Source organism: Galeopterus variegatus, unplaced genomic scaffold, assembly GCF_000696425.1.
Source record: "Galeopterus variegatus unplaced genomic scaffold, G_variegatus-3.0.2 Scaffold1360, whole genome shotgun sequence".
In the NCBI taxonomy this organism is placed as follows: Eukaryota; Metazoa; Chordata; class Mammalia; order Dermoptera; family Cynocephalidae; genus Galeopterus; species Galeopterus variegatus.
The window spans coordinates 27,041-40,176 of record NW_007727471.1 but is presented as its reverse complement, the minus strand read 5'-3'; the positions used below and the strand labels follow the sequence as shown (position 1 = coordinate 40,176).

Genomic DNA, 13,136 nt, shown 5'->3' with positions numbered 1-13,136 from the left:
AAATTGGCAACCCCAACAAAATCTTAGTCAGGCAATAGTGTCAAACCTGTGGACTGTGAAACCCCTGCCACAATGAATAAACATCAAAGAAAAGACACCAGAAACACGAAAAATCAAGGAAGTACACCACCCAAAGATAATAACTCTCAAGCTCTAGATCCTATAGAACAAGAAGCCCTTGAAATGACTGACAAGGAACTTCAAGTGATAATTCTAAGGAAACTGAATGAGATACAAGAAAACTCAGCTAGACATCATGATGAAACGAGGAAAAGTATACAGGACCTGAAAGAAGAAATGTACAAGGAAATCAATGCCCTGAAAAAAAATGTAGCAGAACTTGCCGAATTGAAGAAGCTATTCAGCGAAATAAAAAACACAATGGAGAGTTTAACCAGCAGGCTTGAGGAAGTTGAAGAGAGAACCTCTGAACTTGAAGATGGGCTGTTTGAAATAACACAGCAGACAAAAAAAAGAAAAAAGAATCAAAGGCATTGAAGAAAATCTGAGAGAGATATCAGACAACTTAAAGCGGACTGAGGTGCTTCTTACCTTGATGTGTGGGATCCTTCATCTTCAAGCCATCAGTGGTGCATTGACTCCTTCCTGTGCTTTGAATCTCTGACTTCTGCCTTCTATTCCTGCTTTTAAGGGCTCATGTGATTACATCTGGCCCACCCAAATAGGATAATTTCTCTATTTTAAGGTCAGCTGATTAGTAGTCTTAATTACATCTGCAAATCCCTTTGCAGGACAAAGAGGGCCAAGACCAGAACCACCCAGGATCTGCATCCAAAAGGAGATGAGCAGGCTCCAGGATGGCAGACCCTATGGACTGGGTGACCCAAAATGTCTCCATTTCTGACAAAAGTGTCCCCGAGCCCCGTGGAGGGTTTGAGCAGAGCCCACCCTGCCCAGCCCCACTCAGCACACAGCTGAAAGGCACAGACAAACCTGGGAGGGCTGCTCCCTCCTGGGGAAGCCCCAAAACCTACGACTATGATGCCTTTGATGGTAAAAGGGCCTTTGCAGACGGGATTCAGTTAGGGATCTTGAGACTCAGAGGCTGTCCTGCACTATCTGAATGGGCCCAAGGTGAATCCCAGAGCATTACAAGAAAAGGTCAGGAGGACCAGAGTCAGAGGAGGTGTGAGGATGGGAGCAGAGGCCCGAGTGATGCAGGGCAGGGGCCGAGAGCCAGGGGTCTGGGCACCCCCACTGCTGGAAAAGGAGGAGAACAGATCCTGCCCTGAAGCCTCTAGAAGGAACCAGCCTGCGGCATCTTGAACTTAGCTGTGACACTGCCTGGACATCTGGCCTCCAGAACCATAAGAGGATAAGTCTGTGTTGTTTTAAGGCATCACGTTTGGGGTGGTTTGTTACAGCAGCCACAGGACACTCACGTGGGGGCTGGAGGGTGGCAGGGTCCTCTGCTTTGGCCTTTGCCTACCTGGTCATCACCTGGAATACTCTTTGTCCTTCGGATTTCAGGTTAAAAGTCCCTCCCCCATCACTCTGTCCTGGTCCTGTTCCCAGCCCCTGAGAGCTGTGGAGGAGCCGGGGGGACAAGTGCAACGCTAGGGGGGGACCCACCTGTGCTGGGGGGGGACCCACCTGTGCTGGGGGGGACACACCTGTGCTGGGGTGACTGCACCTTGGGAGGACCCTGGCCCCGTCTCCCCACGCTCACCTCGGCTGCCCTGCGGTGGTCCTCGTCAGTGCTCAGTGCGAGCGCGTCCACACCCAGACAGTGGAGGCTCCGTGCCAGCCCCTGCAGCATGCTGTCACAAACCATGCAGAAGGCCCTGGTGGAGACCTCGGGGATGATGGCCTCACCCACGGCCACAGGTACCTGCCACAATCCCAGGTACCAGTCAGCAGCCCCGTGGCTTCTCCTGCCCAGCTACCCCTGCGGCTGCCTTGATTCTTTGGAGTGTCACAAGCACAGTGTAATCCTCACAGAAAGCAAAAATACACAAAATCACACGAAGCCACCCAAGAGGGAGCTCTAGTTCTCACACTAGTGGGACCTCCACACGTGTCTCGGGGGTCCTCTGTGCAGTGGAGTTGGGTCGGTGGGGTCCGCTGGGACGCCTGGGGAGTCCTACTCTTCCTGCCACAGCCCTGCTCGCCTTGCTGCAGGCGTGGGGTCCAGCGTGGAGGAGCCCCTGGGTTTATGGACAGTGACCCGCCTCCCCAGGAATCCTGATGAAGGGACCTGAGAGGCTCCACTCACCTGTCTGGGCACGGTGGAGGCCTCCTTCAGGCCAGGCGGCTCCTGGGGCCTGCTCTCTTGCTGTGCCTGGGCTTCTGGCTCCTGACCACGCCCCCAGGCAGGTGGAAGCGGGCAGCCTCCCTGCACAGGGTTTGGTGCACCTCCAGCAGGCAGTAGGCATTGGCAGCTGGTGGGCAGGGTCAGCCTCAGCCTCCAGGGTGCAGAGGGCAAGAGGGCGCCGACTGGCCCGGCCCTGCCACCCCGCGTGCCAGTATAGATGAGCTGCTCCTCATCGAGTGGCCGCTGGCCCCAGTTGGAGAGCATTGCACCTTGTCCAGGGGTGTGCCCAGCACCTGCTGCACCAGGAGGCTCAGGCCTCTCAGACCCCTGGGGCCGGCACATTCGCCACCTACATCTGCCAAGACAGCGCCCTGCAGGGTGATGCACCTGGCCTGCACTCACCCACGCCCTGCTATCCCCTGGTGGGGGGCTCTGGAGAGGGCCCTGCCCCTTCCACCAGCAGCCAGAGCAGGGGAGGGAAGGGAAGAGAGAGGGGACACAGATGAGAACGGGCTGTGTGCCGGGGTCCCAGGGCCTTGGTTACCTGTGCACCTGAAGGCGCAGGACCCAAGGCTCCTCTGAGCAGAACCCAGAGAGCAGCTCCAGGAAAAGCACCCCCATGGCACGCATCATCTGGATGGCCTCGGGGATGTCTGCCTGGGCAGCAGTGCTCCCCCTGGGGGACACTGTGGGTGCAGCTACCGCTGGGCACTGCTCTGGGGCCCGGGTGACCTGTGGCTGAGCAGACAGAAATTTGGCTGGGGAGAAGGGCCAGGGCCGCTGGGAAAGTGCTGAGGCCACAGACAAGGTCTTGACCCGCAGACCCCCCACCAGCCTGTGGTGAGAGACCACCCCCTGGGTGCTGCTGTGTGGGCAGCTCAGCAGGGAAGGAAGTAGCTCCCTCCAATGACGAAGCCCCCCAGGCCACCCCTGCTCCTGCTGACCTGCCTGTGCAGCTGCAGCACGTCCACACCCCCCTGAACCTGCTTCTCCATGTGGGCCAGGGCGGGGCAAGAGGCACCCAGGCTTCGCAGGTCCCCCACCATCCCATAACCTGTCGGTGTGAGGGTGCACTGCAGACTGGGACAGGCACAGCCGCCCCCGGCCCAGGGCACACGCAGTACCCCTGCCTGGGGTACACAGAAGGGAGGGGCCGGTGCAGGAGTGGGGGCTCCAGGGGGCTTCGCTCACCCAGCTTAGTGATGGAGGGGTCCGAGAAGAGCTGGGACACCAGCTGGGAGAAGGCCTGTGCCACCTGCCCTTCCAGGGGCTGTGACAGCGTGAGGATGTCCAGCAGGAACACCCAGCCCTCCATGGCCATCTGCAGGAGCGACACCCGGGGCCTTGCTGCCATGAACAAGGGCGTCCATTCCAGGTCCACACCAACCACCTGGCCGGGCTGTGGACACAGGGGTGGGCTCTGGGGGACGCTGCCTCCGCACGCTTGCGGGGCTGGCTGTGGGGCACCCTGGCTGCCCCTCGCTCTGCATGGCCAAAGGAGGGAGGCCTGGCTGTCTGTGTCCCAGGGCCCCATCTGTGAGAGGGACCGAGAGTGCCTTTGCAGGCTGGTGTGAGAATCCGGCAAATGCAGTGCCTGGTGTGTCACCAACACCCGGCATACGCTGTCCCTGCTGTGGGCACCCTGGAGGGTGGGGACAGAGCGAGGCATGAGGGTGCCTGGGAGGACCAGTGCCCAGGGCCAGGTCTCTGTGACCACGGCCTGTGCGGGCAGCAGGCCTGCCCCAGGCGGCCGAGGCGCCCACCTGCAGCAGCTTGTCCTGGTGCCTGGCCAGGTCCTCCCATGAGGCCAGGAAGTGGATGTCCTCCCTGGCGATGGCAGCTGGTAGTAATTGCTTGCCATGTTCTCTGGAGGATCTTCACACCTTGAGTTGGCCTCGGCTGCCCTGGGGGGAGCAGAGCTGGTGGCATCCCGTGGCCCTGAGTCCCCGATGCCCCCACCCCACTCTGACTGGCCCAGGCAGACCTGGGGGGGGCACTTAGAGCCCGCTCAGGGGCGGGGGTCTCACACCTGCTCTTCCAGCTCCCCATGTGGCCCCCGCTCCTGCCCCCTCCTCGGGGCCCTGGCATCGTCTGCCCTCCCAGACCCCAGGACAGCCGCCTCCTTGAGCCCTTGGGGGTGTCTAGCCGCAGGGTCTGCAGATGGCAGGAGGACGTGCGAGTCCCGCTGGTGTTGCTGCTCTGTGTGTAACTGCATTCTGGGGACAGGAACGTCGACCCCCCCATTGTTTTCTCTCATTTTCTAATTCTTGCCCCCACCTGGCGCTCACCTCCTCTGGAGCCTGAACTGGCCGAGCCCCTCTGGCAGCGAGAGGTCCAGGGTGCCCTGGGTGGCTGTAGCCGGGCTGCAGTGAGAGGCCAGCAGCTGCTGCAGCTGCTCCTGCAGCCACAGGCTCTGTCCCACCAGGCCCTGTGTGAGGGTCGGCCATGAGGACAGGGACAGGGATGCGTGCCGCGCCACCGGCTTTGCCCAGACCTGGCTCTGCATCCTCAGGGGAGGGGACACTGCCCACCCCAGGGTGGCAGCGGCTCTGCATGACCCATCTGGCTGAGATGGAGATGCTGAAGCGAAGAACTACCTGCCCCGAGCACCCGCAGCCCACCTCGGCCTGGCCCCCGCCCCCCCCTGCCGTGCCAGGAACCCCCCCATGGGCCCTGATCCTGGGGCCTCTGCCCCAGACCTAAAACCAGGACTGTCTTCTAGAACACTTGTCCAGCCTGCTCCTCCAGCCTCTGCCCCTTCCCCCGTGGGCACCCCCAGACCTTTTCCCTCCTTGTCCTCTGGGTTGGGGCAGGTGAGGCGCGGACACCCACACACCCCATGGTCCAACCAGCACATAGAGGGCAGCGCTAGGGCGGTAGGGATGAGGACACCGCATTCTCGCCCCTCCTGCTGGCTGCCCCACACCAGTGCCCAGTGCCCTGCCCAGGTGCAGAGATGCCCTGCGGCTGGCAGGAAAATCCAGGGTAAGGTCCACATGGGCACCGTGGCAGTCTTCAAGTCCATGAGGTCATGGGCTGGCCCTACTGGGGGAGCGGGGATGCCACTCTCCCCAGGAGTCTGAGCCCCTTGTCCTCATGACCTCTGACCCGTGTGGCCTCAGCGTTCCCCGAGGAGTCCCTGCCGGCCCACCTGCGCAGAGGGCTGCGGTTCCGCAGCGGCCTGAGGCCGTCCTCTCCCCCCAGGCCGCAGGTTCCCACGTGGATGACAATATGTGGAAACGCCTCCGCATTCTTCAGGATGTCCGCTGCCCTTCCGCCCGCTCGGCCTTGGCACCCCGGGGGGACTGGCCTTCCGGCCTCACCCAGAGGGCTTGCATTCCTCTCTGGTGACTCACCAGTCGCCCACCCCTCCCGTCACCCCTGGGCAGCTCAGCTGCCCCAGCTGGACCCACTGAGGGCCAGTTCTGGCCAGACAGCGGATGCCGCGCCGCCAGCTTTGGGGGAGGCTGGCCCGACTCCACCGACCAGCCCACAGCTCCTGTGTGCCTCGTGCAGCCCTCCAGGACCCCCACCCTCCTATGAGGCCATGTCACCTCAGGGTCTGGGGACAGCTCTGCACCCCATGAGATAACCCCAGGACACCAACAGAGGCCAGGCTGCTGTGCTCTGCTGGGTGTGCTGCCCTGAACAGCCCTGTACACGGCCCCAGCTCTACCCTACGCCCTGCCACGTGCATGCACATGCCCCGCCTGCACACACGCACGCTGCGTGCGGTTCTGTGCAGTCAGGCAGCTTTTGCGCCCTGGGTTTCTGTGATCTGGTCACTGAGGACCCCACTCCTGCCCGGCAGCCACAGCAGCTCCTCAGGGCCCCTGAAAGCTGCAGGAAAGCTGTCTGGGCCACACACCCACCCCACCCAGTGCACACGCAAGCCACACACCACACGTGCCTCCACGGGCCATGCAGATTGAGCAGGGCTTTCTGAAAGTCCAGTGGGCACAGACAGGGCTGTCTGGACTCACCTGCACGTGGTCGGTCCAGTTCTCCTGGGACATGCTTTTCTGCAGAAGAAACGGGAAGATGACAATTCCAATGGCCCCTCACCCTTGTCGGGCCCAGGCAGGGCCGAGTCCTCACCACAGTGGCCAGGCACCTATGTGGCACCCGGTGGTCCAGCTGCCTGGTGCGGCTGGTGGAGCCTGTGAATGGGCAGCTGGCCAAGCTCCCTCGGCCGTGGGCAGGTGAGGATCAGCCTCTGCTCAGGCTGTCCTGGGCACCTCACACGGCCGGGAACACACAGGCTGGCCGCTCCCCCACACCCCTCCCCAACTCCTAGCAGGTGCTCAGTAAGCACCTGAGGCCAGAGGTCATGGCTCGTCTCGGCCACTGGGCACAGGCCCACCCTGTGTGCTCGTGGGGCCCTGTCCTGCACACGCACCTCCACGAACCACTTGTAGCACAGGCACTGCAGGGCTGCCAGGCGCTCCTGGGTGACAGCATTGGGACACAGCGCTGGAAGAGAGGGCAGCACTCAATGCTGGCCAGGGGGAATCGGGCAAGCCGAGGGCTTGGGCCACCGCTCACGCAGAGACAGGAGGGCAGGGGTGTGTGTGGCTTTGTGCTGTCTCCCCTCTACCCTTGACCGCACACCTGCCCACTGGCCCCAGCCTCTGCTGGGGCCAATTCCACCCAAGGTCAGGGTCACACCTCCTGCATAATGCCCCAGAGCCCCGCCTACCAGGCCCTGAGCCACTCCTGGGGTCTCACGTGTGCTGCCACAGCCCGTAGCCTGTCCCCAGCGGCCTCTGCACAGGCTCGCTGGGGGCAGCTGCCCTTCCTCTAGTGCCCTCCTGCCTTTGCTGCGGGGCGGTTTGCTTCCTGCCCGTCTCCTACTCGAATGCCGCCTCCTTGAGGAAGGGCCTTGGGCTCGTGGCAGCTCCCAAGCACCATGGCCTCCCTTCACATTGTCTCAGAGCATGGGGACCTGGGAAGGACATCTGCCAGCCGCTGCTCTTCCTCCAGTTGTCCTGGCAGTGGTGGGTCCTCACAGGGTGGCCACCTCACAGGGCTCCTCCGCACCCACAGTGAGCAGCCATGGGGAGTGGGGCGACTGCCCACCCCTGGGCCCCTGCGTGGTCCTGGGCTCTCTCCACCCTCAACCGCATCAGGTGTGACTGCGCTCTCAAGATTTTTAGTGGACATCTTGGCTCCTGGGCACCCCTGTTGCAAGGCCCAGCAGCTGGGGCTTCCCACGGGTGTGGCCGTCCTTCACAGGATGTGGTCACCAGGGCCTGAGCTCCCAGCAGAGGCTTCGCCCAGGCCCCTCCAGGGGGGCGACAAGGGTGCTGCACCTACCTCCCCTGGCTGTGCAGCTCCTCAGCTGCCCAGGCAGGACCAGCCTCTGCCACCCTCATCCGCAGGGCACCAAGGGCCGCCACCCTTTAAGCCATGTGGGAACCTCTGGGCAGTGCGTGGTGAAGCCTGACAAATACTTCTGGGAGAGGAAACTGAGTGAGAGCGCTGGCGTCTTTGCCCTAGTGCGGCCCGTGCTGAAACGGCTTTCCTGACTTTCCTACAGGTTTACATGTCATTTTGCAAGTGGGGTACTTTGTCCAAAGCCTTCTGGGTACAGGGTGGCATCGATACAAGGAATTGGGGCTGTAATCTGAGCTGCTGATGGGTTAATCCAAACTGCGGGAAGCAAATCTTTTAAAGGAAAAGACACCGATAAACCAGGCCAACCACGTACATGTGCTAAAAACCTGGAAACATGGCAAAACCCCAACAAAACCCAAATTGCCAGCCAGGTGCAAGCCTGTTGGGAGGTGGGGGCGAGGGGCAGGCTTGTTGGGAAGCGTGGGGGTTCTGGAGGGCTGGCCAGGGCTACAGGGCAGAGGGCGGCGACGTGGCCAGGCCAGGGCGGTGCTGACCACGCGTGTGTCTGGGACCCTCGGAGTGGTCCCGGGAAAAAAGTCAGTTTCTGACGACGGGCCTGAACTCCCTGTCCAGAGAGGGGTCTGGGAGGAGGGGAGGCACTCTCAGATCCGCAGACAGACAGAAAAGGGCCTGGGCCCAGGGAACACTCAGACCCCCCAGGGGCCAGCCTCGGTGGGCAGAGGAGCTCACAGACCTGTCTGGGGCCCAGTGACAGGGCCCAGGACAGGACCCCACTGGCTGCGCTCCCGCTGTGAGCGCCGGGCAGGGGTGTGGGGGCCCCGGCTCACCTGAGGCCACACTATATTGCCCCTGCAGCCGCAGGACCTGCCGGCTCAGCACTTTTGGACTCAGCTTCTCCAGCCGCAAGTACGTCACCTGAGGGTACTGTCTGCAGGGGGACACACAGTCTCGTCTGTCACCATCTTCCTTTTTAAGTTAATATGTTTGAAGATTTTTATTTTTTATCAAAGTCATACACATGCATAGCTTAAAAATCAAGTAATTCTACAAGCTTTAAGAAAGAGCAGCAAGCTGCCCCACCCCGCCCCGGTCGGGCCCTCTCGTGCACGCCTCCACACACACTCTGAACCGCATCTCCTGGTGACTCTCCTTTAGGCGTGCGACGTCCCACCGTGGAGGCTCCTTCCCGACTCTCCCACAACCGTAGCATCAGGGTTTCCTGTTAGATCACACGTTCTGCGTTTACAGTGTCATGACCATGCCGTGCTCTCAACAGCTAAACCTCCTCTCCTGCTATACTTGGCATTAATACGTCTCTTGCTTTCCTTGTTTTTTCAGGTTTCCGACCTGAGACCTAGCCCGCTTCCCCCGGGCTACCCTGACACACACGGACTTACCAGACGGACGGCTCCTCCCGCCTCCTCTGCAGCTCTCAAGGCTCCTGCCTGTCGCGGCCCTGGGATCGACCCACACCTCTCCCAGCTCTGGGTCTTGCATCCGCCACTTTCCAGGTCATGGTAAAGAGTATCTGCCAGAAGTTTCCCACGATAAGGTCCATGGAATGTATTTGGTCAAGGAGGCCCATGCTCACCCTGAATGGAGAGCTTGGTGAAGCCGAGACTTCTGGGTTAAAATAATGTCCCCTTTGCACTGGGCAGACACTGTTCTCAGACTGCTGTTGAAAGGTCGAACACTTTCCTGTTTCTGACCCTTTGGATGTGACCTGCTCTTTCTGGTGCTTTTGAGGTATCTTGTCCATGGTGGTCAGAAATTTGAAGACCACGTGCCTCAGTGTGGGTCCCTCCACCCACTCTCTGGCCACTCCACAAACCTGCTAAGTCTTGTTCCCGTGTCCTCCTCATCTCGGAACCTGTCTTGAATGAATTCTTTAGTGACTTCCTCCTTTCTGTTTGTTGATCATTCTTTCTGGAATTCCTGTTCTTTGTATGTTGGACCTTCTTGACAGAATCTCTAACTTTTTCAAAGCTTTTCTGATTTTCCTTCCCTTTGTTTATTTCTTTCATACTACTTTTTGGAAGACATTGTCACATTCATCTTCCACGCCTTTTGCTGAGCTTTTTACTTTTCCCCATCATGTTTTTCACTCACAAGGGTTCTGTTCTACAGTCTGAAAGCTCCTTTGCACAGCTCCAGTATTTACTTTGCAGGCACAGTATCCTCTAAAGATCTTAATTACAGCTCTCCAATTGGTTTTAAGTTTTCTTCTGCTTCCTCCAAGCTCCAGCTGGGGTGTTTGTGTGAGCGTGTGCACGGCTGGCCCTGGCTCTCATCCCGTGCGGCACCGAGGAGGAGTCAACACCTCTTCACGTGCAAGGCTGTGCCCAGCAGCTGGTGGCTTCATAGAGGACGGCGTGCCACCTTGCTGGAGCTCTGGAGGGCCCGCGGGGGTTGTTGACCGAGAAGCGTCTGCACATCTCATGCTGAGGGTCTCGCCAGGCTTTTCCCAGTGTCTGAGCCTCGGTTGCCCTCTGCCCTGCTGCCCTGAGCAACCCGGGCCTCCCTCCTCAGTCTTCCTGGCTCTGCACCCCACCCGCTTGCTTCCGGTGCTTCCAGGTTCCCGCTTTCTCGGCCATCAGATGCCGGCACTTGGCCACCTGCTCTCTAGTTTCCAGTTTCCAAGTTTTCATTGCTGTCATTTCTCCTCTTATTCTCTTAATTTTTCTCTTCATTTTAAAGCAGAGAGGCAACAAATGCTCATGTGTATCTACCGTTTTAAACCGTGAGTCCTATTTTTCAAACAAATTGCTTGTGGAGCCTGCTTCCGGTGCTTCCAGGTTCCCGCTTTCTCGGCCATCAGATGCCGGCACTTGGCCACCTGCTCTCTAGTTTCCAGCTTCCAAGTTTTCATTGCTGTCATTTCTCCTCTTATTCTCTTAATTTTTCTCTTCATTTTAAAGCAGAGAGGCAACAAATACTCATGTGTATCTACCGTTTTAAACCGTGAGTCCTATTTTTCAAACAAATTGCTTGTGGAGCTGTAACTGACATATGGTAAGGCATACAAGTCACGCAGGTCTCGGTATAGAACTTTCCAGCACCCGAATGCCTCTCCCGTGCCCACTCCTGTCAGTCCCAATCCCAAGCCGAACTCTGTGTGAATGGAATCGTGGGATACACTGTCTTTGCAGCCCGGCTTCTTTCACGCAACGCTACGTCTGTGACATTCATCCATGTTGCTGCGTGTGACAGTGGCTTAGTCTTCTTCACTGCTGCGCTCCTGACCTGTGATCTCTTTATCAGTTCTACTCTACGGATACCTGGGCTGTCTCCAGGTCTGGCGATGATGAGTAAGGCTGCCGGGCACCGTCCATCTTTCTGTGGACGACACTCCCCGTCCCTGGGGCCCACGCTGACAGTGGAACTGGGCAGCACGGAGCACAGGGCTGGCGTGTATCGTGCTTAAGCAGAAACTGGTAAGCACTTTGTGAAGAGGCTGTAGCACTTTACACCCGCGCCTGCAGTCCGAGCTGTGCCGCACCCTGACCAACACTCGCTACATCCGACTCTGAAATTTCAGCCATTCTCGTGGGAGGTGGCGGTGTTTCTTTGTGGTTTAATTTGCGTTTTCCTGATACTCGCGACATTGAGCAACTTTTCATAGGCTTAGTGGCTATTTGGATACCCTCTTTTGCAAATTATTTATTCAAGTCTATTGCTCATTTAAAAAAGAATGATTTATTTGTCTTTTACTGTTCACCAGTTTGTAGGTTTTCTTTGTCTTCTGTGTTTAGTATTCTGGACAGTCTTTTGTAGACCGTGTACTGCAAGTGCCTTCTCCTGGCCCGGACGCTGCCTCACCACTCTGTCACCTGGTGCACAGAAGTTATGATATAGGGCACGCTGTCGTCTGGCCCACCGCCAAAGCAGAAAAACATCGTCAGCCCTTGTTATTCACAGTGCTTTTCATGTCCTATTTGAGGAATCTTTATTGCAAGTATAAAGAAATACAACTGACTTTTATAAATTTACCTTATAACCAGTGATCTTGCTAAATTTACTCATTAATTCTAATAATTTATCTGGACATCTTTTTGTTGTTTTTTCCTACATATAAAATATCTTCTGAAAAAAGACAGCTGTTTCCTTCCACCTGATCTGCACACTTCCTGCTTACCTTCCCTGCGTCCTTGCACTGCTGTGGATCTCTAGGACACCACCGATTGGACGTGGCAGTAACAGCGATCCTTTTCTTGTTCCAAATTCAGACGGAAAGTGCTTCGTGTTTCATCATTAAATATGATGCTTTAGAGGAACCAAATCTGCTCTCCCATCTGACACAACTGAAAAAACCAGACAAAATACATGAAATTACAGCTCTCAGGCACTGGATGACAGGAAGCTCAAGACAGGACCCTGGGACATGGGAAAGGAGCCCGACAGTCGCCGTGCACAGGAGCACCCAGGAGAAGCCCAGCCGCTTCCTGGGTTACGGGGAAGAGTCCCTGAGATGCTCAGAAAAGAGCTCTGGACACCCAGAAGGTTCCTCAGGACTCTGCCTGAGTGTGGGTCAGCACACTTGTGTGGGGAAAGTACCCAAAGCCTAGGAAAGAACCACCTGAGAAGACGGGAGGGAAAAGTTATCAAGCCTTATGAAGAGCTGGGAATGGTGTCTGTTCCCAAGAGCTAGAGTTAAAAACACTTCGTAACTTGCAGGGCACTGATTACAGCACTGAGAAGGTTCTCGCTTTAGAAATGCGGAGAAGTTGACCGTAGATTAAACATTGCTCTGATCTCACCGGATAAAGCTTAGAAGTAAGCCCAGAAAGGATCAAACTGTTTTCAAGGTACTTAAACACATACAAAGCAAAGCCTATGAGTATTTTTTAGGAAAACAAAAATATCTAGCACCTTAAAAGCAAAATTCACAAAGTCTGTCATCCAGTAAAAAAATCACCAGGCATGCAAAGAAGAGGAAATAGGACCCAGAATGTGGAGAAAGACTGGTCAATGGAAACTGACCTAGAAATGGAACAGAGAGCAGAGTTACCACGTGACAAGATGAAGGACACAGACTACCAGTGTCAGGAACGGGCAGCTCTGCAGACCCGCAGGTCATAAGGGACACGATGAACAAGTTCAAGTCGGTGAGTCCAACGACTTAGATAAAATGGACAAATTTCTTGAAAGACTCGAACAACCAAAGCTCACTCAAAAAAATAGGTCCCCTGTATAGCCCTATATTAAAGAAAGGGAATGTGTAGTTAGAAATAATAATACCAATTCTACAAAGTCTCTTTGAGAAAATTGAAAAGCAAGGGATACTTTTATACTTTATGAGGCAAGTGCCATTCTGATACAAAAAGCAACCAAATATTACGAGAAAAAAAAATAACAGACGAATATCCCTCATGAATATAGATAAAAAATACCTCAACAAAATTTTAGCAAATGACATACAAAAAGTATATCCAAAAGATAATACATCATGACCAAGTGGGGCTTATCTCAAGCACGCAAGGCTGGTTTTAACATTAGGAACATT

The 13,136-nt window shown here is 56.7% G+C and overlaps 1 protein-coding gene across 1 annotated transcript in view; it reads right to left on the bottom strand.

The window, feature by feature from the left end:
* Positions 1 to 13,136, bottom strand: part of EXD3 (exonuclease 3'-5' domain containing 3) — a gene marked incomplete at its 5' end in the record, with an annotated part of 37,292 nt that overhangs the window by 1,416 nt on the left and 22,740 nt on the right. Inside the window, 11 exon segments of the mRNA XM_008576499.1 lie at positions 1,691 to 1,852; positions 2,020 to 2,136; positions 2,237 to 2,630; positions 2,820 to 3,013; positions 3,220 to 3,329; positions 3,467 to 3,674; positions 4,039 to 4,141; positions 4,564 to 4,703; positions 6,259 to 6,297; positions 6,675 to 6,748; positions 8,461 to 8,561. Coding sequence (XP_008574721.1) covers positions 1,691 to 1,852; positions 2,020 to 2,136; positions 2,237 to 2,630; positions 2,820 to 3,013; positions 3,220 to 3,329; positions 3,467 to 3,674; positions 4,039 to 4,141; positions 4,564 to 4,703; positions 6,259 to 6,297; positions 6,675 to 6,748; positions 8,461 to 8,561 — 1,642 coding nt within the window.